The sequence below is a fragment of the Prinia subflava genome, chromosome 5 (assembly GCF_021018805.1).
Source record: "Prinia subflava isolate CZ2003 ecotype Zambia chromosome 5, Cam_Psub_1.2, whole genome shotgun sequence".
In the NCBI taxonomy this organism is placed as follows: domain Eukaryota; kingdom Metazoa; phylum Chordata; class Aves; order Passeriformes; family Cisticolidae; genus Prinia; species Prinia subflava.
This window is the reverse complement of record NC_086251.1, coordinates 30,086,818-30,113,949: the sequence shown is the minus strand read 5'-3', so window position 1 is coordinate 30,113,949 and position 27,132 is coordinate 30,086,818. Positions and strand designations below refer to the sequence as shown.

The following is a 27,132-nucleotide window of genomic DNA, read 5'->3' as shown; positions in this document are numbered from 1 at the left end:
GGAGTGAGGCTGCTCTCACTCAAATTCTGCCTCTGTGGAGCAGAAAGCTGAGAGATAGCAAATGTGAGGAGAGGCCTCGTGGCTGGGGTGCTGGGAGAGGCATTCTAGGGCCCGTTTTCCATCCTAAGAGTCTTTATCCTGTGGCTGTTTGATAGAAAACACCTAAAAATACCTGTCAGGGACAGAAATGTAGCATTCTTGCTGCAAACCCATTGCTTAAACCATGAGGATATGGGCTCGTGCTTTCTCTCCTATTGCTTGAGTGCTTAATTATTTCAGAGAGAGCCCAAGTGAGGGCTGAGGAGATGCTCCCTGGCCCAGCCTGTTAGGTTTCCTGCTGGTTGTGGTGTAGGGCACAAACAGAGGTGCGCAGAGAAGGTTTAGGTGCACCAGGGAAAAGCCTAGTGAGCAGTATCACCAGACTTGAGCACCAGATGAACAGACACTGGACTGAAATTGTAAATAAAGGCTTCATATTTCTACCTTCTAGTGACATGTAGCCCTTTTCCCCCTGTGCCTTCTTTATCTGCACAGTGGGAGTAACACTTGATGTTTCCTGCAGTAGTGAGAGATGGTGCCTTTGCAGACAGTCTGAGGGTCGGGGGCACTGAGGCATGATGATAATGAGAGGTCCTCAATATTTTGCTTGAATGCTGGCTAGGCCACCACGATGTGAACTACTGACTAATAGAAAGTGGGTGTAAAGAGACTTGCTGAGAAGAGGCACAGCAGTGATGGGAGGTAGGGCAGTTTCTGCCAACGTATTTTCATGCATCTAAGTCCCAGAAGTCAAAGCAGAGAATAAAGCTGAGATCCTATTTCCTGACTGTTGCATGGTATTCAAAGATGGGAAGAATGTATTTTAATATCTTATTGGTGAGATCTAGCCTACAGTAGCTCTGAGGCCTCAGAATATAGAAAAGATTATTCTTCTCCTTTCATTTTCAGTGGGTTTAAATTGCTGAGATTTAAATTATCTGAAATGACCTTAGAACATCCCTCCCTGTACAAGATGCAATCATCCAAGTTCATCTTTCACAATGGCTGACTTCTCTGCTGACTGCAGCACTTAGCACATTTTCTCAGTGTCTGCCGGGGAATGTTCTGATTACCTGTTTGCCTCAGGATATGCCCTAGACTTTGTTAATCTATGTTTACTATGCTAAGCCTTCCCCAGCAGCTTAGTGCTAATGCAGTGGATTTTAGGGGTTTGCACAGTAGCAATTCTTTCAGTAGCCAGAGTCACTTCAAGGGTTTAATTAATTCAACAGGATTAAGTTTTTTCATACTTGGCTACCACAGAGGTGGAAAAATTCTGTCCTACTTCAGTATCTGCAGTGCAAGTAATGTACAACTAATCTTCTTGTTATGTTATGAAAATTATATTTCCATTCTGTTTTCTTAACAAAGACATTTTAGTTCAAGCTGTTCCTTTTCACAGCCATTACAACCCCCCACCCTCTCCTTCATTTCCCTGATAAGACCAGTCAGTCTGATTCTGGAGGGAATCTCCATGGATATATGAATACTTCTTTGAAACCAAGTTCATGCAAGGTTGCAGACTAGTTTCCTTTCATTGTCTTCTGAGACTCCTGGCTCTACTCCTGCACTCTGCTCCAAACCAGATGCCGGCAGCACTGAAGACATGCAATGGTCACATGATAGATTTGAGAGGCTTTGGGAAATGTGGCTGACATTCTGGCAGGCAAGACAAGACCCATGTTGTTTGAGTGTTTTCTGCCCCTGTACTATCAGACAGTCAGGCTGAATAAAGCTGGTCACTGAGATCGCAGCAGCCAGAGTTATCAACAGTCATGGAAAGGACTTTCTTGGTTAATTTCTTCAAAAACTATTATTTCAATTTCCACACTTGAAACAATGAGTATGGGAAATGACAAAAATGGTTTACCCCTGAATGGAGGGAGTGAGCTTGAAGTGGGCTGTCCACTTCTTCTGCTCCAGGCAGACAAAAGGGCAGTCACTGAGCTGCAAACACTGCTTCCAGAGATGAATTTCATCAAGGCTGATGCCAGGCCTTGGCTAAAGAATGGCATGTTAGCTGGAAAACCATAAGCCTAATACCACAAGCTCTTTTCACATTTCAGCATATTAACTGCCACAGACTGTTAGGCCACACAATTGCAAGATAAATCTCGTGCTGCAAATGAGGAAGGTGAATGTCTTGCAGCCAGTCACGTAAACTCTAGCCAGTTTGTCAGAGGCCGTGCCACCTGAGAAGAACATGCCAGTATATTTTAGGCACAAGTATTGCCAATATTTTTAACCCTATTCAAGTACTCAGAAGCACAGGCCAGACCCTTCTGTTGCTGTTGATATCTCAGTTTCACCAAAGCACCAGTTTCACCAGTGCTAGGGTGCCAACTTCCACAAGGCTGGAGCCCACACATTGCCACCCATCTATGGTCTCAGCAGGGATGAGCCACCTGCTTTCTGTCATAAAACTAGGAATACTTACACCTAGCTGGTGTTTTGTGTGAAACCTGGTCACACACTGCAACACTGCCACCTCAGGAAAGGATTTTTATGAAGGCTTCTGGAATTTCCAAACACTGACATGCAGAGTACTGTCACCAGGATCATTCAACATAGTTTGGCTTCATTCTCAGAGTGGTAGCAGACCTGGGCCCAAAGTGATGGCCCAAGGGACAGCTATGCTCTTTTACACCCCTTTTCCAAAATAACGTGGAACTTTTCTCTAGACAGTGGTCACTTAATAGCCCAACAGATAGTCCCATTCTCCTCCACCCGTTTTATTGTTTAAATAAATATTTACTAAAATATCATTGCATCTGCTGGGAGCAGGTACAACCTACAGAGATCCAATTTTTTAATCCCATTTTTGACAGTGCAAATATCCTTTTTCAGGTGCAGCAAACCAAGGACAGGGCAGCTAACAGGGAAGAGGAAAGAGGGTTACCAAAGCAAGGGCAATGGATATTCAGAGGCAAATTTCAGTATAAATTATCTGTTCAGGCCTCTAGTCATCCTCTCTGCTATTTTCGCTTTCAAACAGATAACCCATGCTTTGTACTTTAAAACATGGCAATGCAAATCAGCATACCATACCTTTGAAGAGGACAGTCCCATTTGCAGCAACATAGTAGTGACATAGCTGAAAATGAGTTTGCAAGTGGATTAAATGCTGTGGTGGCTCCAAGTCCTACATTACTGACAATTCATATCAACCCCTCCAGGCTTCTCAGTATCACAGGTTTCAATACAGGAGGCTTCGGCTCAGTTCCAGCTCTCATGAACAACATGAACAACATGAACAATTACAGCTAAGTTACACAAAATGTCACTTTTGAAGACAAACTGTGGTGAATGCAGCCTGGCCTCATCTACGTGTGAGGTTAAATGGCATTTATTTGCATGCCCTCTGTAAACTCATTATCCAGCCTACAGGAGAATGCAGATCAGGGTGTATGCTGGAAGGAGTGTGGTAGCAGCCATTAGCATCCCCTCTCCAAATACAGTAGGCAGATATTGTCACGTTGAGATACATCACAATGTGCTCCTGTGATTTTTATAGTGTCCTACTGAATGTCAGGAATAAACCAGGAAGCTGTGCTGAACCCCAACCCACCATGTACAATACCTTCCTCAGGACCCAGCTCAGCCCTGGGGAACAGAGCATGATGTTACGAAGGAGCTCTTTGTCAATCTCCCCGTGACTCCACCATTCCTGCAGTCATTACTTCAAAATAAAATCTGCCTTTGGGACTAGAGACAGAGGTATGTGCTTATACCTATAAAACACTTAATTGAAACACGTCATGAAGCAGTAATGTTATTTTGATCCTAACCCTGATCAAAAAAAAGCTGTGGGAGGGCAGGAAATGCACCTGTGGTATGAGAGGGCTGGAAGGGATGAGCTGCTTCCCTTTGCCAATTTCTGGACATGCCTGTGTGTGTTACTTTATGACTTGATAAAAGTCCCACAGGAGTTGTCCTGAAGGCTGGTTTCATTTTTATGTCCAGTAGATCCCTGGAGTAATCTATGATGTCAGAAGATGTAATATCAAAATCAGTCATATGATCAATACTGAGCATGGAACAGTAGATGGATTTTTCATGGATGGTTTAAGATAGGGTAGTTGTTTGTACAGCTCTAGTTACTAATTCTATGCTGATTTTTATTCAAAAATTATCCTAATTTTTAAGGAGTAACAAGAAAATTGCTTCTAAAGATAGGGGTGTATTGGAGATTTAAAGTGGTCATTAAGTGTGAAAATTTCAACATTATTCAGCAAGAATGAAAAGGCTATGGGGCTGAGAATATACCTTTAAATGTAGTGTAATTGCAATTGAAACCATTAATTTTGGATTCTCTTTATCATGTTTAACTAAATAGGATTAAACTGTTCAACTATACAAATGAATAAAGTCTAGAATTGTTATCACAAGAAGTTTTTAATATGGTTTGTGACAAGCAATATCAAAGTTATCAACTCTCAAGCTTCATGTTCTGAAACCAGATAACTCTCAGCAACAAAAAAAGTTGTGCACTGATAAACATAGGAGGCGTATTGTATTTTTTAATTAAATATGAAAACATGAGCTGTGAACATTATTTTTTCCCTAGAAAACACAGCAATTTCAAAATTTTATCATAAAATATTTTCATGAAATGAGTGAACCAGAAAACACATGCACTTGTGTGCCTTCCCCCCTCCCAAGATAAACGTGATAAGAGAGACATACGCAAATGTAATAGTTAACAGAACAAGTGGAGTTTTGTCATAGTTTGGTTCTTTTTGGAAAGGATGGAATGTAACATTGTGCTTGACTTTCTATGTCACAAAAAAAAATATTTGGTGCAATATTTCAACATTTTCTTTTTAAGTTTCAATCTGGTGGAGAAAAATACCTTTTTCTATAATAAAATATGTCTGTTCTTTTTAAAACGTAACTTTTTTTGCACAAAATAATTTTGTAAACTGTTTTTTCACGGGCAAGGTAGGCGGTCCCATGTCAATGTCCTCCCCCCCCACTTAAAAATGTGATTTGTTATCTGAAGCAAAACAGGAAAACACAAAAAAGAGCGGAGCAGAGGTTGCTTTGCAAAGAGAAAGTTGGGTGTGTTGGACGGGGGAGAGGGGAGGGAGCGTGTGGTGGGGCAGAGAAGAGTTAAAGGTCACTTTCGCCATAGAGCGCTGTGGAGAAGGACATGTAGTCCAGGGCCCCGGGCACAGCATCGCGGCCGGTGTAGGGCGCCATCCGGGCAATGCAGTACTCAGCCTGGTCAGGGGGCAGCTCCCGCCGCAGCTCGTCCACAGTGATGTAGTTCTGCAAGGAGCACAAACGACAAGGCCATCATTACTGTCTGGACACTGACTCTCCTCTGAGGGACAGCCACCCCTGTTCCAGGGCAGCAGGCAACACTCCGGGCCAGGACCCAAACAGCCAGACCTGTGCTCTACACCCACACAGGGAGCACGCTTGCACTTACACCCTGGGAGGGCAGGCACTCCTGCCCTACTGTTTGGACAAGTAAATGGCTTTTACAACTAAGATTGGTTTTGTATGAGAGATGCTGGTGCAGCTAAAGAAAGACCTGGAGGTAAGTCAGGCAAATGTTAGTGTTAGGACAGTGCCTTCCTGCTGACAAAGGAGGTCCTGCTGAAAGTAAGTGGGAGGAAGCAGAAATTTAATTTGGATGCTGTTGCTCACCAGCAGGAGGTAACAGCTGCTTGTGCTGCTTGGGAGTTGCCATTCCCTCTCTTCAGAGAAAGGGAAGGAGCCATCCCCACTAGTTCCTGCTAGTGCACCAGTGCAGGCAGCAGACAAGCAAACACTTTGTATTGCTTCCACAGTTCCAGCAACAGTCCTTTCACTGCGGACATTTTTAATAAGCAAGCAAAACTTATGTAAATTGGGCTTCTAGAGACTCGCTGAGCTGAGCCGGCTTGGCTTCTCTCCATGCAGTAGGTAACAGTAGCTGCCTGTTTGCGGGTCATAATCACTATGTTGTCTTAAGCGAACTGACTCATGGCCATTTGCAGTCTGCCTGAGCAGTAGCTCAGGTTTCACACCATCCCTCTCTCTCCTGTGACTTCTTAGAACTTGTTTTTCCCTTTCACTTTAATGACTGGGGTATGAGGGATTTTTCTTCACAATGAAATATTAATTCATGTTACAGTCACCAGAGCATGTTAAGCACTGACAAGTATAGGTAACGCACTGTAAGGAGTAAACAAGTTAATAAGTAATGCTGCATCTCAAAGTACCTATTTATTCAGTGGTTAGCTTATCTGAATAACATGGAATTTTCAGGCCTCAGAAGACAATAGAACTGGCTTCGGTCAGGTATATGTCAAAGGACAGGTATCAGGGGTTTCTAGATTACGACTACAAAAAGATTCTTAGTGAAAAATGGAAACCAGTACTGGATTTAAGGGTAACTCATTACAATCCAAGAAATGGTATCCAACATTTCATGTGAGATAACTAAAATCATTAGCAAATAAGGAGATATGTTAATATTACATGTACATATTATTTGTTCAGCTGTATGAAAGATTAGCAGACACTGTTATAGAAGAAAAATAAGATTATGTTTTTTATCAGCTTCTTCCCCATAGGATGTAAATTCCAGAAATTAATACTTTTAATATCACCCTTATTTTTCCTACATTCAACCAATTTCTATGCTTAAAATATGTTCTTCCTGCAGATACAGCATATCCTCCATGAAAATCTATCGATTGTGTATCCTCCATGAAAATCTATTGATTGTATAACAACTGACAGTGACATGTAGATCTGAGAAAGGTCATCTCAAGTTTACAGCTGTCAGTAATGAACAGTTTTCAAGACTAATCAAAAACCATCTGTTGAACTTGTTAATTTTAAAATAACAAATTGCGACCAAGCTCTTAATTAAAATGTTGAAGCAAGAGTGGGCTGCAAAGTTCTGACTGACAGCTGAGCAGGACTTTTGAGTGCCTCAGCAGGCTGCTCATTAACCCACACTTTAACCTTGCACTCCTCCAGCACTACAGAATGTTCCTGTGAAAACAGCCTCCCATGGCAGAGAATGCTTCCCTTGACACTTTCTCTCAGAGACAAGAGAAAAAAGAAAGCAGAAGTTAAGCAGATAGAGGAAGCCAAGGTGTGGAGCCTGACCTTATCTCCAGCCAGGATCTTGAAGGAAGCCATAACCTGGTCAGCAGTGTCTGTATCTGCTGTCTCCCGGGACATGAAGTCGATGAAGGCCTGGAAGGTCACTACACCCAGACGGTTCGGGTCCACGATGCTCATGATGCGGGCAAACTCTGCCTCTCCCTGGAGAGCAAGAGAGCCATGTGAGTGGGTATTTGGGCAGCAGGGCTACCAAAGTGAGGAGAAACCATTCAGCAGCACATCTCATAGGCTAGAGGACAAAGTCAAATAGAAACTACCTCTGGGGTTTTTTTAATCAGGATGTTCTCTTTTAGCTTGCTGCTGTGTAAAAATGCTTCCCACTTGTTTGTCCTCTGGAATAAAACATTGCCAGCTATGCCTGAGGATAATATCCAGCTCTAGGACAATGCTCCTACTGGAGCAATACCAACTGACTTCAGAGGAAGATCCAAAATTCTCTATACATGTGTTAGATGCCTGTAGCAGTATTTGATGATCTAAACTCCTCAAATCCTTTTACTTTCATTTACTTAAAAGAGAACTTCTACAATTTTCTTCAGCTGACAGAAGAAATGTCTCTGTGGTATTTCATAGTATTGTACTCATCTTTAATAGGTAGAATTTGCAAAGAAGGACTTGCACATCTGGAGTGGCCCAGGGAAATAGTCCCTACAGGGGAGATCCTACAGAGAAGTTTTGCTACAGAAACCAAAACCTTGTAGTCTAGTTTTCTTAATTTCTTTCTGCATTTAAACCAAAGGTCATCTGTTCTCATCTCTGGGACTCCTTCCTCCCCAGGTAAGGACTGGGGAGCAGAGCAGAGTCTCCTCCTGGGAACAGGCTCTCCTAAGACATTTAAAGGAGTATACCTTCAAGAGTAATTAAGATACCTAATCAAATGTTACTGTCTTAGCATGCTACACCAAAGAGTCTGTATTTATAGTGGGCTGAGGAGTAAGATGATTAAACACTGCTTTGCCTGATACCAGGAGCAAAGACAGATGTGCAGATGAATATCCTTGCACTGTGCTCTTCTCCTGCCCTTTTGAGGAGCATCAGTCTTTGCTGAAGCTCTTCCTATTAGCTGTCCTGCCTCTCAAGGTGCCACATGCTACTGCTCTGAATATTCAGGTATTCTGGTGAGGGAAAAGCTATGGGGAGAATGACTGGAACTTGAACTTACACGTACAAGAAAGGAGATGTGAAACAAATGGTAGGAATGAGAGGAGCAGCATTCTGAGTGTGTTCAGAAGTGAAGTCGTGCACTTCTGAATGATTTCAACTGATATTCAGGGCTGGGGGAGGTTATGTGTGCTATGCAGAGAGCAGGCACCAATATCAGAAAGCTTACTGTTTCTTCCATTAGTAACTAAATAGTTTGATAAACATAATTTTTATTTGACCTATACAGGAATTAGACAATTATTTCCTTTTTTTACCTTTGGCTAGAGCTGTGAGACAAGAATTTTACATGTACAACTAAGACTGGATTTAACATTGCTGACAATTATGGAAAATAAGGACATATTTACCTTGATTCACTACACATTCTCCCTGTATTTTTGAAGGTGCCTACAGAATCACTTTGAATAGGAGTGACAGAGGGCTCTACATTACCATATTGTAACCCATGGAGATAAGGCAGGCTCGGAAATCTTCACAATCCATCATACCAGTCTTCTTCTACAGAGAATGACGCAAAGATGGAAAAAGCCAAGAGAGAAAAGGGACAGCAGTCCAGGGAGAAATGAACCCACAGGAGACATTATAAAGAATGAGTTTCGGGGGGAGAAGATAGAAGGAGGATTTACAGGACGATGAAAATTAACAGAGGAAAGGTAGTTTGTGAAACCATGAAGAAGCAAAGGTGGTTTTGGACATGGAATAGTTTATATACAAGAAACATATTGGTGATGAAAAAAGGGCAAGAAAATATTAAGACAGATTGAGGAATGGTCAATGAAAGGAGTTTTAAGTGACATAGAAGTAAATAGAACAGTTTGAAGATGTAAGAGGAATTCTCCCAAGACAAAAAATGAAGGAATTAAAAAGGCATAGATACCAAAGTGCATTTAGAGAGGAAGTATTATAGAATAGTGATGTATATACAGTCAAGCACAAGAACAACAACAGATGGATTAAGACAAACAAGAAAAGAAAGGAAAAAACCTGTTATTTTTTCACAGTTTAATATCTGGCTGTGTTCACCACTAGCTTTCAGTACCTGTGCATCGTTTCCAATATCGTAACCCAAGCTGATGAGACAGGCTTTGAACTCCTCAGGGCCAAGTGTGCCGGAGTGGTCCTGGTTATGCGGTGTGCCAGGCAGCAGGACATGCAGGGTCAGTGGGGTGACGGTGTGCAGGAGGACGGGACACACAGGAGATCCAAGGGAGGTGAAAGGACAACAGACGGGTGCACCATGCAGTGGGTGAGGAGAGAGGAACAGGAGAATGACATGCAGATAGAAAGACATGGAAGAAAAATAAAAAGTGCACAACATTAGATATCACAATGACATTTCAGGATGTGCTAAAAATGCTCTTGGAACAGTTCCTTCTCAGAGAGCTCATCCCATGTTGAGAGCATTTGAACGACAAAACCAGCTGATGCTCAGACCTCAATCTCCCAAGTGAATTACTTGCATCACTGCTTGTTATGCAGTGTCAGAAGCCCTGTGTTTCACTAGTAACCCAGAGTGCAGGTAAGCAGGCAGAGGCAGTGGGAAGCATTGCCTTAATCTTATAGTCAAAAGTTCCACTAAAGGAGTAGGTGAGGGCAGGTATGTTTGGCAACACACCCAAGGAAGCTTAGCTGTCAGGGCATCCCAGGAACAAAGAAAACCAGCTGAAGCTCAGGGGAGCAGCATTGTGGCTGTATTTATGAGACTTGCACAGGAGGTGGAGCTTTGACTGGCAAAGCTATTTCAAGTGCTCAGCTCTGCAATCAGCATGGATGTTCAGTGCAGCACAACACGGCGTGGCAGCTGCTCCGCCCTTTGCTCATTGCCCGCTCTCCCAGAGTCTGGATGTACCCATCAAATAATACACAAGCTACTGCAGGAACTAAAAATCCCCATCCATCCTGCAGAATTTTAACTCAGAACAGCCCCAAAGCACTGAAGAGCCCTGCCTGCTGCCACCACCTCTGGTCAGATCAAGGAAGCTACAGACAGGATGATGGGGCCAATTTCAAATGACTTTCTTCAAGCAAACCTAGTTTTTGAAGTCAGTGTTAAGCCTTCATAATCAGATAGTTAAAGGTGGGAAACCCCTGTTTTGTCTGCATTAACATTCAGACTGTTGTGATGGAAAGGGCAAATGATATGAAGGTCAAAAAATAAAATCTACAGGGCTTTATGGGTCCCTCTCCTAAGAAAAGAATCCATGGTTTATTTTTCTTAGACAGCTAGAGAAGGGCTGAAATAGCCAGTGTTCAGCAATTTAAAAGCATTGCCAATCTCTGAGGGCAGGCTGTCCTCAGATATAGTAGAGATGGTATAGAAGAATAGAGAACAGATGGTCCCAAGAATTTTATAAATCAAAATAATAATAATCTGCTCTCTGGAGAGGAATAAAAGTCTTTCAGTCTGAAGCCTAAAAAAGCCTTCAAACCTTTCCATACTCTTGCTTTACCAGGAAATCTTGCAGTTTCCTGTGAAGACATACTTCTCCCAGGCTAACAATTACTTGGCAGTCTTCACAGAAATGAGTGCTCCACAGGAGTGGCATTTTTAAGAATGAAACATCTTCTGTGATCCTGCAGTGACTGCTTGTTTTCTATTGCACTGTGCAGTCCACATGGCAGCTTGTGGCTGTAGTCAGCACGGACTTACCCTGTCAAAGTGGTTGAAAGAAGCCCGGAACTCATTCATCTGTTCCTGGCTGATTCCTTTGGCATCACGGGTCAGAATCTGGTTTTCCACTTCATTGATGGTTCTAGCAATTGTTGTTAGTAGCTGCTCCCAGCCCACGCGGATATGCTGGTGAAAGAGGTCAGGACAATATTGAAATTAAGAAATTGCTCTTCTGCTTCTGAGTGTACCAGATGTGCTACCTATTGCAAATTAAATGATCCTGGTGTGCAAGACAGTCCCTGGTGTCCATTTTCTCAGAAAAGATTCCTTCTAACCTGCAGGTGTTTAAAATATGAATTTTGACTGAAAAAAACCCGTACTGAAGAGGCCAGTTTATTGGTCCTATTGCAAAATTCCTTTGCCTGGTCAGAGCAACATATTGGAGATCCTTAACACAAATGAGAAGCAAACCCAGTGCTTCTAGGACTTATTTAAGCAGAAACCTCTTCTTACCAAGAAACTGAATAAAACACAATGCTTGGAAGACACTGGTGCTCCCCTGCCTCCACTGTTGCTTAGTGGAAAGATGGCTAGAAACCAAAAAACAAGTTTCAAAGCCTGTCTGTGTTCAGCTGGACTGATGTTGAACTCAGACTGCTCCCAAGAAACCTCATGATGTCAACAGAAAGCCAGTCGCTGACTTAAAATATACCCCTCTGTTGGAGCTTTTTCTTCTGCCAGGTAGTGGCAGCACAAAATCATCAGCACTTGCCTTTTTAATCCCAGCTAATGCAATCAGGTGGCAGGATAAACAAGACCTGTCGATTTTTCAAGCAACACTGGGATTTTGTTCAGGTTCTTTCTGTTGCCTATATTTGTAAGTACATTGAAATGGCCTGGCATGAAGTGCAGTAAGGCAAAAATGAAATTCAGTGACATGTTGTTGCATGCTTGGCCATGTTACCAAGCTGTCCCATTTTCCTGAGAACAACAGCACGTTGCCAGAGCTATATGTGGCTGATGCTGACTGGCCACAGCAGATGAGGCTGCCTAATTGCTGCCAAAACATTTACCTCCATGGTGTAGTTGGTGTGCTTGTTGTCGAAGATGAGCGCTTCCTGGATCAGCTGGTGGTCTCCTTCCAGCTGGTCAATCTTTGGTTTGTAGTTCACAATGCTTTTCTCGTACTGCCGCAAGTGGTTGAGCTGGTCCTCCAGGGTCCCATGCATCTCTATTGAAATGCGGCCAATCTCCTGCATGAGCAGACCCAAAGGAATTAAGACTCCACTGAAAGGACAAGCCCCAACATGCCTGACATTTACTGCAGCAATTTCACTCACACAGGATGATGATTCAAAAAAAACCTCATGGAGCAATTACTTCACAGGAGACAGTGTCAGCAAAAAATTTAGCACAGCCCTGAACATTTTCCAAGTGAGGGGAATCACAAAAGATGTGTCTAATACAAGGATACAAAAGAAAAGGAAACTGCAGTCCATAAGCTAGTCATCTACCAAGGCAGATCTTTTTCTGGTGTATTGTCTGCCACTAAGTTAGTTCTTCATAGAGACATATTTCTGTAATTGCTCTCTTCTTTCCAGCTCCTGCCATCAGTAATGGCTTTGTATTTTTATGTTTGATCAACTGCAATGACTTTAACTCAAATCTTACCTAAAGAGAGATCTCCCTTTAAAAATGTCTCCTCTACAGATGTTTGGTATATTAATTGTATTTATTTAGTCACATGTATCAAGACCACTGCAGTGCAAGCAATTGCACAAACTGTCTCGTCTCTGATCTAGGATTTTGAATTTGTTGCACAGAAACACAAATTCTAAAAAACCAATGTTCCTCATCTTAAGTAATGCTTTTTTTTCTGGTACTACAATTAAAGGAAAAAAGTACAAGTGCTTCAGCAACCAATATCAATCTTGGGATTCTTTATATTTTCTATAATGTTTCTCTTATGTAATTTGAAGAAAGAAGGGCTGTGACAGCGATCAAGAGTTATCAGTGAAGATCACAGAGTACAACAGTGCTTCCAAACATGCAGAGCACTACCTCCATCTTGGTCTGGATCCAGGGTCCAATGACGTTGGCCTGTGCACCAAACTGTTTGCGAAGGCGTTCGTTTTGCTGCTGGCGGGCGTGTTCTTCCATCAGGGCTTGATCCCTCCTGGGAACCAGCTGCCGCACCTACAACCAAGAGCAACTCAGGGTGCTGTTCAGACACACAAAGGCACACGTACAGGAGTGCAGAAGCTGCCACAAGGGAGGGAGGAGTGGGTGTCTGCACTGAATACAAGCAGTCATATGGTTTAAGTCACGGTGGGCAAGCTCACAGAATGGGAATCCTATCTGCTGTAGGATACACAAACTCATGTCAGGCCATGGAAGACCAGAAGCAGCTTTCATTTATTATTTGGGTTTTTGTTAACTCATGTTAACTGAGCTGCAGGATTCTGATCATATCTCACATTGGTTTGATTTTGATTGATTTTGTTTGTTAGTAACAACCGTAAATATAATGGGTATGGACAGTAGCTGCTCTTTTAGGAATACAGCAGGGAAAGGCTACTTGGCTGCAGAGACAGAACATCTGAAGGGCTGAATGGTGAAAAAGGATTCTGATTCATGTGCTACACTTACCTGCAGGGTTGCCTGAAGACAAAAAACCTCAAAGCTTTCAAATTTGGCAACTTTCATTTAAAATTAGGATGTAAGAGGGGGTCTGGCGTGCCTTAGGCATTTATAGGCAAGATCTCTTCCACTTTCCAAGTCCGTGGCAATTAAGTCAAAACCAAACAACAAAACCCCACTGAACTAAGCAGTAAGCATGAGAGGGTAACTGCAGAGTAAATAATCCATTTCCTGGGCCCACAGTGGTTGAGCAGTGACACTGCCCCCACTACCCTGCAAGGCTGGAAAGAACTCACATGTTCCCATTTGCCATTGATCTCATGTGGGGTGATTGTAGTGTAAGGATTCGTTCCTGCCATGTTGACATGGTATGTCTGGACAATCTTTGAGACTTCATTGTGGATTCCCAGGATGGCTTGTCGCTCCTTGTCGGCATCTGGCAATGTGGCTTTGAACTGCTCGTGGGCTGTGGTCAATCCCTGCAGAAGGAAGGCAGCAGCAGAGGGAGGGTGAGAACATTACTTATGAAATAGCCTCTTCAGCAAATGTATTCCTGAAGTGACTGCAAAAGCTAACATGTTCCCAGGACACAAGGCAGGCTACTCTAATACACTTTTCAGGTTCTCTCAGTATCACTAAATGGGATGTTTTAAGTAGTTAAATGATGATTGTTTTCCCTTTCTTTCTGTCCCATGTTGACCAGTGACAGAGATCACATACCAAAAAAGGTGGAGTAACAATGGCTGATAATTTCTCAAACACTGCTCAGTGACTGCTTGTCAGCCTCTTTGTGGAAGAAGATCTGACTACTGGAATTACTATTAAAAAAAGTCTCACTAGTTTAAATGTGCTATGTTTTCTTCTCCCACTAGGTATGCACTATTTCTACACCCAAAGTAACTCCAGATGAGCACTAAGGGTCAGATTCAATTTGATCAGAGTCAGTCAGAACCAGGTGAAGGTCTTCCAGCCAACTGCAAACTTGCAGAGGCATCACATGCTCCTGCTGCTGGAAAACAGGTCCTTCTCCCTGACCACAACACGCCCTTCCTGCTCCCGTCTTGCTGTGGTGCCAGGGCTGTGCTCCAAGGACTGATGGCTGGGGCGTGCTTGCTGGTAGTTTGTAGCCAGCTGACAAGCCAGCTGGTCCTGGCTCATCTCCCACTGCTTCTACAGGCCTTTAAGGTACTTCATCCCAGAAACCTGGAAGATCAAGTCTAGGGAAGCGAATGCAGGGAAAGAGGCGGGAAAACGCATGGGAAACAGAGGTGTGTGCAGGGATAACCAAGGGAACAGTGTGGACAGAAGAAGGAATGAAAGTAAACCACATGGTTGACTGCTCTCTCTCCCAACATACACTATTAACTGCTTTCTGTAAAAATCCTTCCTCACAAGGTGACTCATTGCTTTGCAGCTGCTGTAGTGGCCATAGAGATGTAATACAAGTCTGGGGGCTGAGAAAGACATTGCAAGCAGTCACAAGGAGACAATGGAAATGTTTAAGTGCTGTTTAGATTATTTTGCATTATGGAAGACTTAATGAACCCCTTTGTCCAGGAGGGAAGGATGGTAGAAACAAGTAGCAGCTCAGTGTCACTACTGTGACCCTCACTACACCACCCTGGGTGTTTCTGTAGGTCTCCCATTTGCTGCCTCACTGATGGCCACACTCCTGTCAGCCATTCTGGCAAACAGCTCATTTGGATTCTTCTCACAAGCCCATCAAGCAGGTGCAACAGGAAAGAGTAATTCCTGCCCTCTAAGGTCTGCAAATTACCTCTACATACCTCAAGCTGCTTTCCTAACACCTTTTCAGAAGGGGAAGAACTGAGATACTGTCTTTGTTGTCCTAGAGAAGGCAAGACAACTTCGATTTCAAATGATAATTCAGCATTCAAGTGGACAATTCTGATTTTTCTTGTGCTCAGCACCAAAACTCAACTAGTGGCTCAACTGTCCTCATGGTACATCCTATCACACAGGACCAAATGATCTGGACACAACATTCCATGTGAGAATTGACCTGTAGACCCTGTAAGCAGCTTTGCTCAAGTGGGTTAAGAAAAATTCCACAAGACCCTAAAAGGTTCTCCCACTTTTCAGGCCTCCACAAATATAGCTCTGGAGTTACTGTGAAAAATCTGTTTTCCGTTTTTGTGTTCAGCTAGGATGATGTATGTATGCTTTGTACCTATTCAGATACAGAAACACCAAAATATAACCTATAATTTCATACGACTCTGAATTCATACAGGAGACCCCAAACTTCTCACTGTCCCACCTAACTGGTGCTCTGTACCTGGATCTCCTCAATGGTGTGAACGATGAATGTGTCCTGCAGATCCTCCATGGCCCCTTCCATCCAGTTATTGAAAGGGGCAGCTCGTTTGGCATACTCCAGGTACAACTGATCAATTGTTTCCAGTAGTTTCTCTGTCCTCTGTGCATGCACAAAAAAAAAAAAAAAAAAAAAAGGAAAGAAAATCAAGAGAGATGGTTGGAGAAGAATAATCACATAGATACATGGGCTGTCTGAGCTGCACCTTCCTTTCAGACCTCCTTGGTGCTCCCAGGATGGCATGTCAGTAAAAATCTCTCTGCTGTTAGAGATTACACATTGGACAGGATTTTTCCCCTCTATGGGAAATAAAATAAATCCAAAGTCCTTTGAAATAAAACAAAGCAGAATTTCAAGCAGAATGAGTTTACAAAACGCCCAAGAGAAGTAAAAAGAAATCAACAGCAAACAAGTGGCACCATATCTGGGCTGGAAGAAAAGCAGCCTAAGTATACTGAAATGCAGCCCTTGTTTACAGTCCAGGATGTTCTAGGAGTTCACAAGTGAGTTGATATTGCTTGTGCCCACTGCAGCTTGGCCCCCACAAATGAGTGCATTCAGAAGGTCCAACTTGTAACATATCTCACCTCCAGGGCTTCTCTACGTTTCTGGGTTAGGGCACCCAGATTATCCCACTGATCACAGATCTTCTGGCACCTGGCATTGACACTGGGAGAGTCGTAATAGTCCAGCTCACTACAAAGGGTGGGGAAAAAAATAACAAGCAGTCAAATAATGACCCTGTACAGAAATAACAGAAACCTATTCTCCATCAGTCTTGAAGACAGATTCAGACAGAGAGATCATGGTCACTGCATCAGGATGATGATATCAGGATTGTCCTAGTTTAGAGGACACTGTATGTTATGCTGAATCAAACACAGAACAGGACCACCTAAGGCCTCAACAAATACTGAGGCTGGCTACCTGATGGGAATAACTTGCCAAAGGGGGAAGGGAGTATAGACTTTGGCTCAAACAGGAAATAAGCAGATTATGATCAGAGCAATCTGCTCCTGTACTCTGCTTAAGAACATTATGCAGTCTAACAAACTGTGTCTTATACATTAGAATGGAAACCAAAGATTTTATTATTAACATAAAGAAACTGCTTAAGATTGTCCTAAGAATTGCATAGAAGAGGTGGCAAGGAATAGCTACATTACATAACCCAGTAAATTTATTTAGGACAATCCCAGAATAACCGTGAAGGTTTCTCTCCTATATGCCTGACAAGAAGTGCTTTGCTGACATGTCTATAGGCTGACACTCAAGGAACACAGACTGGTAAAAGTATGACTGAGGAAAGGAGAGCACAGGGGCACACTAAAGCTTGCAGCCTTGCACTGCTTTGTGCTCATGGTTCTGCACATGGTCAAAGAGGGACAAATCTGCAGGCAGAGGGAGACCAGCCAATCCGGGAAGTGTCAGCCTTGAAAGAAAAACCCAAAATAAAGCACTGGGAATAAATCACTGAGTGACCCTGAGCCATCTGATGAGCAATTCTTTAAGCAGTAATGGACGTTACAGTTAGTTTTGCCTCCTGCAACCTTCTTTCTTCATGCCATTGTACTGGGCAGTGTGGGCTCAGCTGTTGGTGAAGCCCTTCAGTAAACTAGCCAGGAAACTGATTTGGGCTAAAAATAACTTCTTTGCTAGGTTTTTAATCCAGATCAATTGCTTGATCTACTTTGCTGCAGAGCCAGCACTGCAGATGAAAGAACTCCTTCTGAAAGCCTGACTTGTAACACACCTGTGCTGGACCACTACAGCTCAGGAGGGGAACATGCCATGCCCCCAAAGATTCCTGCCATGGGGAGCTGCAGTGGCTTCCTCCACACCCTCTGCATCTCTCTGGCAGTGTGTCTCTGAAGAAGAAAAGAGCTCTGCCATGGTTTTTCAGGGCATGGCTTCTTTGCTGAAATGGAAGATGGCTTCTGTAACCATAGCAGAGCCTGCTGTTCTCACACTTTCAAAGAAATAACCTCTCCTACAGTTTAGGCCTCAGTCTTCCCTGTTGCTCCTAGAGCTGCAGCTGCTTTGGCTGACATGTAGTGTATGCTTTGGAAGTGGCAGGTCAGGTAATGCTTGCTGACTAGACAGACTCAGTTTTAATCTTACTGACATGGAGGATTGCCTTGAACCCTCCTCCTGTTCCAAGGTCAATCCTCCAGTGGACAAGAGAACAATTCTGTAAATCTCTGTTGTTAAAGAAGATAATGATCTTGATCCAATAATCCTAATTTTTTAGAGAAAAACAGCTCTTGAGCCCAAGAGGACTGATCTTGGCCCAGACATTAACCTCAGACAGGCCAGTGTGATATATAAATCTTTTAAAAATAGGAAACAGAGTCAAAAATAAGTAGTTCAGACTGGTTTTTGCCAAGAAACATACAGGATTTCAAAACCTCCCTGGGCTGCAGCCGCTAGCTCTTTGCCTGCCTGCTATCTCAAGCAATCCTGATGAGCCCCCAGTTTCTCCTGGTAACCTGTATTACTACAGGAAAAGGAGCAGAGGTGAAGGTTTCCAAGCTGGAGAGAAGCAGGGAAAGAGCTGATCTGCTGCAAAGACACCCTGCAGCACGTGCTGAACAGAGTGCACACAGGGCAGGTACACCTGGGGGAAAGAATGGGGCCACAATGGGCTCAAGCAGCTTTTTCCCTGCTGGAATAAGGAGGACTTTTTTTTTCTATTTTTTTTTTTTAAGAGAGCAAACTGAGACCCTCCTATTCTCTCCTCTTCCCTTCTGTTCCTGGAAAAGTACGACAGTGCTACAATTCTGAAATAGCATGTGCCAGCAGCAGGTCAGACTCTTTAGGAAAGGGTTCGTGGCAGCATAATGAACTAGAAGAGGATGGAAACTACGCTTAGGAATATAACTCTGCCTCCTCCTCAACAGCACCCACGGCTCATGCATTTTCTGGCCTGCTTTTCTGATGTGTCCGGATACTGGATAGCAGTATCCTAGATACTGTTTGGAAACACTGGGAATTCCCAGCATTTTTGCATGGGGATGGATTTTTTGCTCTGCAGAGGGCAAAGCTCACTAAGCCTCCCTGCCCCAAGGATGGGACGTGTGCTGGGGTGCCATACTTGAGCTCTTGTGCAATAGCAGCAATCTGTTCCACGCGGTCCTGGTGCGCAGCCAGGTCACTCTCAAAGGCCTCGTGTTTCTTCAGCAGCGCCTTTATCTCCGAGAGGGTTGCGGTTTCGTAATCCTTCTGCTGCAGCATTGCTTCCTTACCTGGGGAGGGAGCCAAAGGACAGAAGAATGAAGGACAGGACCCAGGGTGGCCAAAGCCATCTCCTGCCATCCAGGCACCCTCGAGGGCCCTCCAGAGGGCATCGGCCTCACTCCAGCTGCCCTGCCCGAGGCTTGTCCACGTGCCTGCTGGCCTAGAGAAGCACAATGCTCACTTTCAAACCACAAAGCGTGAGTTTGCCATTAACAACACAGAAGGGCACATAATGTAGCACTGTCACAGTTTATACTGGACTCGTCTCAATATGTGCAAAGTGGGTTATGCTGATCCTCTAAAAGCCAATGGTATGCAGCATTTACTGCAGAAGAACTCTTCCTCTGCTCTGTGACTGCTCTCTTCTAGCCAAAGTTCTCACTTTGCCACAGTTAGGAAACGCCAATGTTGACTGCATGATGCAGAACAGAGATCAAGCTGGTTTCCATACATTGTTTTCTGATAAAATAAGAAATAAATCTAGCCTCCTCAAGAGGAAACTCTAATGGAAGGACCCATGCACAATCCATCTCCTCCTCTCTCCATAAGTCAGCACTGTGTTGGGCAATAGGAAGCGTGTAGGTTGGCATTACCATCTGTCCAGGACTCATGAATGGATGCCTTTTGCCGGAACTTCTCTGCCAGGTGATCCAGCCTCTCTAGCCTCCGGATCTCATTCAATAACCACTCCTCATAGCCCTTCTCAGCCTGCTCTAGGCCACCCCAGGCATTGTTTATATCCTAGAGACAGAAACATGAGACAGAAAGGCAAGTTAGAAGGTGGAGGGAAGATGTTCACCATTAGTCTCAGTGAGGCTCCAGCTGATTGGAGAGAGTGAGCATGGGCTTTTCTTCTCACAGCGTTCTGCAGACAAGTCAGGGAGACAAAGTGTCAGACTTAAGCAGGACTAGAAGTGCCAAGACACAACTGTCTGCAGAAAAAAGCCTCTCTAAACACTTCTACAGTTTTAAAGTACCCCCTACGTGAAACTTTAATAAAACTCAACCGTTTCTGAATCAGAAAGAATGAAAGTCTCTGAGACATCTCCTCATAAAGACATGTGACTTGTGAAGAGCCTCAGAGACCAATCTGGATACAGGGAAGCAATGATCACTTGATCCTCCCCCATCATAGTCTCCCTGATTTATATTTTGCAGGGTTCCTCCTACAGGATATCTCACTATGAAGGTGGGCACTCTCTGCCCATCCATGGGCAGAAAGGCAGTCTCGTTTCTCAGGCATGGCTGGGATACACAGAAGCAGTCACCCCACTCACCGAGACCATTTTCCCTTCGGAGGGCATGAAGGCAGGCCTATTGCTGAGCCGCAGCTTGGTCTGCAAGGTGTTGAAATTGATCTCGAGTTGGCACTTCTCTTGGACCTTGGGGGGCTTGTGCAGGCGGCGGTAGTCCCGGAAGTCCTCCAGTTTCTGCTGCATGGCTTGCATGGTGTTCTCTGGGGCCCGGTTCTCCAGCCAGGGGATGGTGCGCCGAATCCACTCCAGCAGCTGGACGGAGCAGTGACAAGAAATTGGACTGAAAATTGTGCTGAAACTGCAGGTGTTGCTCTGATTTCATAAGGGACCATTTACTTTTATGTTTGCTGTCAGAAAGATTCTGCCACCAGCAGGGCTCATAAAGAAAAGTTTGCCAGCTTTATTGGAAGTACTTTTTTTTAATGAGCAGCACATTCCTTACCACACTAAGTAGTACTGTTTGTCGCAGCAGTGCCGATCCAACATGCTTAAGGCACAGCTTTTGCATGAGCAGGAACAAAATTATATCCTCAGATTATGTTAAAGCCTTAAGAATTTTGCTGGACTGTTGCATAACTAAAGGATGCTTTAAGTCATATTATCTCAAGGAGAATCTGACAGGAGAAATCAAGTTCTTGCCTTCAAGTCAGCCTTACACTTTTCCCACTCTAGCTTCCTCAAAGTTACTGTTGCTCTTTGAATATACCTCCATAACAAACCCATATGGAGAGCTGGCAAAATGCTATGCAATAGGCAGTCTACACTGCGAGTGGAGTAGTGCCTGATGCTTTTCAGATCAGGCTGAAACCAAGCTTATGGGTTATGTTTGCCCTTCTCTTGCCCCTCTTCTCTTCCCTACTTAACTACCACAAACATACTCCAGTCCACATTTGGTCTCTGACTGTTGTCAGTCTGTCAGCCTTCTCAGTTAACAACAGCAGCCTCCAGTTTGTATCTGACACAGATTCTTTCCATTATCAGCAAATGCTTTTTCTTTCCTCAAATATCTCTTTTATTCTCTGATCCAACTCCTGACTTCTACAGTATATTAGCATACAAGCTGTGTAGAAGATGGAATGAACTTGTATAGTCCTGACAAATTCAAATTTAACCAACTTGATTTTTCCTTCCATTTTAGCATTTCTGGGTTGGCTCCTAAAAAATTGAGCAATTCAAAGCTGCTCTGTGAAGCTTTCTGTTTTAAGGTAGATTGCTCTTGTCTTTAAGGTAACTTTGGTCTTTAATTTGACAAGGAAAAAATAGTTTTTCAGGGAAAATAGCAGTGGGCCAATAGCACTCCTCAAGATTACTCATCAGCATTAAATGCAATTCTTTTCTGCATACCACCACTCAGAAACCAACACCTACATCACTGGCCAGTTTTTCGTAGTCTTCCATGAGCTGTTCATTTTCTTGGTTGACTGCCAGCACCTTGCAGATACGATTTGCTGCTGTCTCCGCCTGACAAAGAGAAGAAAAATGGAAGAAGGGAAAAATGTGAAAAAAACCCAAACCAAACCTTGCACAGCTTAGCTTCCTGCTACATACCTGCAGGTAAAATCTCTTACCCTTAGCTCTAGCAACCTGTCTGCACTTTGAGACATCTGTCCTGACCTCTCTGTTTCCATCAGGCCTTCTATAGTGATTTGTTTTTTCCCTTCAGAAATTCTCTGCTGCACTGATTCTACCCTATATGTTGTGGGACAACCAATGTTTCTATGCTTTTTCTGGAGCTGCTTCTGTAAGAAGGTCTTGTTCTTTGCTTCCTACCAGAAGGACCCTGGCTACCTCTTCACAAAGACAGGGAGTTTCTGCTGCCACCTCCACTCCCCATACCAGCATTCTGAGCTGGAATAGCTGTAGAAGTGATGTCAAGCTGATGAGACTGTCTCTATACTTTTACCCCAGGAAAGAACTACCCAAACAGAGTTAACCATAGACTGGACTTACGGGAAAATTCATAATTTTGTTCGGCAGATTAAATGGTAGATACTTCTCTTAATGTCAAAAATTCTGCCCAGCAGAATTGTCTTCCAGTTTTTCCTGTGTTTCTGGCACTGATTACAGAGCCACCTCCTTGGTAGAGCATACACCTACCATGTGTTCAAAGTCTCATGATCCAGCTGAGAAGAAAGTTTCTTTTCCCCTCACTTTCCTGGGTAATCTTTCTGCTTACTCTTCCAAAACAAGTCTCACAATAAAAAAATATCCTACTGTTACTATTTAGGTTTGGAGTTTTTTCCTTTCTTTCTTTCCATTGTGAGAACAAAACCTGGTTCTCTGTGGGGAGCTGAACGTGTTACAACATGAATTTGGAAAGTAAGGATCAGGAAAATCCCAGCTATGAACTCAGAAGCAGTCAGTCTGGAGTGCCACGTGTGTGCTTGGCATGGGGGACATCCAAGCAGGCTGATCCTTGCACAGAATGTATCTGTGAGTTATCAGCTCCCTTCATCATTACCATGGTGTGGTAAAGAAGATGCCACAAAGCCTGAGGACATGCCCTGTGATGCATCAGGGCATTGCTCAGATCCCTCTCACCACAGTACAGCTGTGACCCTGGTGCCTGGGCAAGGGGCTAGGGGTACCCACAGGCTCCCTTGGGAGAAGTCCTCCTCACAGAGGCTAAGTGCAAATCAGGAGAGGGTACATGCCAACACTACAACAAACCAACTGTGAGCGCTGCACCCTGTCTCTAAACTACACTAGGACTGATGCCAAAGTTTTGCTGAGTTTATAGCCTGTAAGTTTCAACCTTTTTCTATTTTTAAAAGACCTTTTATTATCTGTTTATTCTATCTTCAAGGACACTTGAGAAAAAACCTCTGATTTTTGTAGCTGATGTCAAACAGCAAGAATAGCAATAAAGTCATAAGTTGTACAGTGATGTATGGATTGCTAAGGTCCCAGGGGACACAGCAATCTTATTCATTTGTAGAATGTAATGAAGCTGTTAAAACACCTATTCAGTCATCTACCCCCTCACTAAAGTGGACCAGCTATAAGACACACAGATTATCAGCTAATTAAAAACACATCAGAGAGACCCTTACGGTAAAAGGAGCAGTTTCACTTAACAAGAAATCTGCAAAAAGTGCAAACAATAGTTACATTTAAGAAAGCTCATACTCTGACCTATTTTTAACTAAAGTTTGTACTCTAATGGAGTGTTTTTTGATATACAGAGAAAACTATAGACATGGGACCAAATAGTATGTCAAAAAGACATTGCTAGAGCCTTACCATGATCTGCCTAGTGACTGCAGGGAACTGGCGGTACCTAATGTTTATCTCCATCACTCCAGGAGAGGTGTTCATTTAACTTTCTTATTTTTACACCCCATGAGCTCACTGCAGCAGCAGCCAGCTGTGCAGGCAGGACCCCATTCCACTGAGGCATATTTACATGTATCTGTGATAGACTTTCTCCAGCTGCCCAAGTTCAAATACGTGTGTGTGTATATGTGTTGAGCAACTGTCTAAACAAAAAGACCCAAAGAATGTCAGCAGTTACGACGTTATTTGTATTATCCTAATGGCAGGAGTGTAGAGGCTTCCTTTCCCCCCCCAGTACTTGCCTCCAAACGGTTCTTGCCTTGAACTGCTACTGCTCTACGCAACCGTGTGTTATTGCTGCAGCCACAGGAAGGGCTCCGTGGCCACAGCCACCATTCATGTCATGTACAACGTTACACTGTGCTCTGAGCAAGGCAGAACAACAGGATGCCAGAGCTTCCAGGCACGCTTCACAAATACCCCCACACTACTGCTAATGAGCTGATCCATGGTGATGGCAACCTCAAAACTAAAGTGGAACACTTTAAGGTGGAAGAAGAGTGGCACATCAAGATGTTTACATGAGGCCAAGGCAGCTCCCCCTCCACCTTCATTAGTTCAGTGGAAAAAGCTAATTTGGCTTCCCCGCATTGCTAAAGGCAATGATGCATTTAGGATGTTCATGCTGCCTCCAAAAGGCCAAGATACCCACAAGGCACATAGCAGCACTGAGAAAATGCAGAATCCTGGGGTCTGGAAGCTGCATATCTGTATTCTCAGGGAACCTGTGTGAGCTCATCAGCTTCAGTGCAGCACCATGCTGACACACTGTAGTGCTTGCACTCAGTCTTGGGGAGGGCAAGCCCAGGACATTCTGCATGACATCATGCTGCTGTGTCTATGCACATGCTGTCTGGTGGAATCAAAATGAAAAACTGAATGGCAGCAATTTATCTGCCTTTCGTCTTTGCTGTACTTCTCAACCACAACTTGAACTGCTTAGGATAGGACTAGAGTTTGCAGTCTCTCTAGTTCATGGATCCAAGTCTTTCTGCTGAGGAGGATCATGAAGGAAGGCATTCCCACAGTGCACTATGTAGGGATGCCTGCCTGTTGCTGTCCTCCAGCCTCAGGGGAAGATGCCTGCCTGCTGCTGTCCTCTGACCTCAGAGGACCACTCCAAAATACCATACACCAAACACAATCTCTTAATAAAACAGTAAAACATTAGTTAGAAATTGGCACAAGCTTACAAAATATTAAGCCAACCAGTAGTTGCATGCATTTAGTGTGAAAGTCAGAAGCAGTTAGAAAACAAGCAAACCAACCAAAGCAAGTGTATCTACAAATATATATAAAAAATGGCATAGAGAAAAAGCAGCCATCTACATACACATGTCAGGCTGGGGACCCTGTACCTTCAAAGGCTCAGGACAAGAGAATGAAAGAAGCAGAAAGCAGCTCATGGAACTCTCCCTTCAGGCCTGGTGGCAGTAATGAAAAATCTGGATGAAAAATTGAGCGATAGCACAGTAAGTCACCTAAACCTGCATGAGGTGGCAACACAGTAACATCTGGGCAGGGGCTTGTACTCAGCAATCACTTTGCATTTGCCTGCGGGCTTGAATCTATGTCACTTAGCAGCTGGCTAATTTATGACTAGGGCAGCTCCAAAAGGAGCTGTCCCCCTCCTGCCAGGGCACAGTTGAGTTGCTGGCCCATCAGGACTGCTAAAAAATGAATAATGCATTAAATCTTTCCTGTTAACCAGTTGGACTACATGGGATTGAAACTTTAATAACTGAGAAACTTCATCTTTAGTTTCTGCCCCAGCTACTTGGTTCAGGTCCTGAGGCAAGCAGAAGACTGTTTTCAGTTCTCCCAGGAGACTGAGCATCCACCCAAATTGCTGCTCAGAGCATGGAACCTGCTGAGCAGGTTTCCAAATCACGGAATGGGTGCAGAGAGAAAAGGAAGAGATTGGTGACTGGCATGGCTGTTCCTGCAGCAGGCTACAACCCTCCTCCAACTGTGGTTTGATGTTTCCTCATTTGGAGTTCCTCAGGTTAAGCAGACCGCTTGGAGCAGTCCCTCAGGGGCACCTGGCAAACAGCAGGCCTTATCATGAGGTTGGCATGATTTCTGAAACTACAGTCTTCCTGGGCAAGTGTCAGCTGGCTGGAGCTTGCAGACTAGTCTTGAGTGTTTTGAACAGAAAACCACAGGATCCTAGCAGGAAAGTCATGACTACACAAATTACGCCAAATGGGCAAGTCTACTGCACTGCTGCGGGACACATTCCCAGTTCCTTGGAAACAAGACAGTAGCACATAATTTATATGAAACTGGGCAGAGAACAAAAAGTTTGAACTAAAGAGCCACTCCCTGGAAACTACTGCGTGCATTTGCCCTCTGAAAGCCAGCATCAGCATGGAAACTGAATCAATGTTGGGACCATCTGCACTGCTTTGCACAAAAGAGATGGAATCTTCCTGGAGTCAGATTAGCCCTCAAGCTGGGCAACACAAGGACTGTGTCTCAAATAGAAAAGGCACGTCCATAACATGAAGAACATAGCCTTGGATTTTGGATTTTACTGTTCTAAAGCTTCCTATTTGAAATTAGCAATAATCTTGTGGAAGGGCCGCAGCTCAGGCAGGTTATGACATGGGAGAAAAGAATCTACCTTTTTCCCTTTTCAAAGGATTGCTGGGAAATTGCTTGCCCAAAGGTGATCTGAAACTATTTAGTTCCAAACATCCTGATGTCAGGCAAAGAGACTTTGGAGTCAAGAGGAAGCACAGGAAGAAGGAAGACCTGAAGCTATGGAAATGGGCAAGGCAGAGGAAAGATAAATAAAACATACAGGTGGTTTGGGAAAAAGGAGAATTACAAGGAAGAAACAAGGAATGGAAAAGCATGTGAGTTTGGAAAAGCTGAAGGCCTGGTAGAAATGAACTTCATGGCTTGAGCACAAAAGTGCTATGTAACCAGCTCAAGGATGATTCAGGCTAGGAAAGGACCACTGACCCAGTGGAGGCTGAGTGTGGAAGGCAGGATGGCAGCCCAAGTGGGACAGGCTGTGATTTCCTGGAGGATGGATTTGACTGTGGTACTTCTGGAGGTGCACTGCCTGGCCAGGACAATGCCCACTAGTTACTGAAAGGGTTCTGCCTCTGTCAGAGCAGACATACATTCATCTTCCAATGCCAGCTTTACCAAATGCTTTCTCCTCTGCTGCAGTGTGAGACTGGAGGGAAAGAGCAGCTCAAGTCTGTCCCAAAGGACATTTATGTCACTTCTCCAGCAAGATTACAGATGGCATATCCAAATGCCTCACTGGATGCTCTGGGCTTCCCTGCAAAAGCCCTGGGGCGGGCGGGAGTCTGGCGTTCCTCACTGGAGAGGACAGGTGGGCAGGGCAGGGTGAGGGAGGGGTTGTT

The 27,132-nt window shown here is 43.9% G+C and overlaps 1 protein-coding gene across 3 annotated transcripts in view; it reads right to left on the bottom strand.

The window, feature by feature from the left end:
• Window positions 1-4,415: 4,415 nt before the first annotated feature.
• The window catches only part of ACTN1 (actinin alpha 1), an 86,577-nt gene continuing 63,860 nt past the window's right edge, over window positions 4,416-27,132 (bottom strand). Inside the window, exons 9-22 of one of the 3 annotated variants that reach the window (XM_063398742.1) lie at window positions 21,782-21,874; window positions 20,435-20,665; window positions 19,751-19,898; window positions 19,015-19,165; window positions 16,508-16,616; window positions 15,882-16,022; window positions 13,879-14,061; window positions 13,004-13,138; window positions 12,016-12,195; window positions 10,982-11,128; window positions 9,371-9,451; window positions 8,764-8,829; window positions 7,150-7,308; window positions 4,416-5,310 (exon numbers count right to left, since the gene is read on the bottom strand). In XM_063398742.1, coding sequence (XP_063254812.1) covers window positions 5,152-5,310; window positions 7,150-7,308; window positions 8,764-8,829; window positions 9,371-9,451; window positions 10,982-11,128; window positions 12,016-12,195; window positions 13,004-13,138; window positions 13,879-14,061; window positions 15,882-16,022; window positions 16,508-16,616; window positions 19,015-19,165; window positions 19,751-19,898; window positions 20,435-20,665; window positions 21,782-21,874 — 1,983 coding nt within the window. In that variant the 3' untranslated portion in view covers window positions 4,416-5,151. The remainder of the gene's footprint in view (window positions 5,311-7,149; window positions 7,309-8,763; window positions 8,830-9,370; window positions 9,452-10,981; window positions 11,129-12,015; window positions 12,196-13,003; window positions 13,139-13,878; window positions 14,062-15,881; window positions 16,023-16,507; window positions 16,617-19,014; window positions 19,166-19,750; window positions 19,899-20,434; window positions 20,666-21,781; window positions 21,875-27,132) is intronic. The other 2 variants (XM_063398740.1, XM_063398741.1) reach the window with 2 other exon arrangements.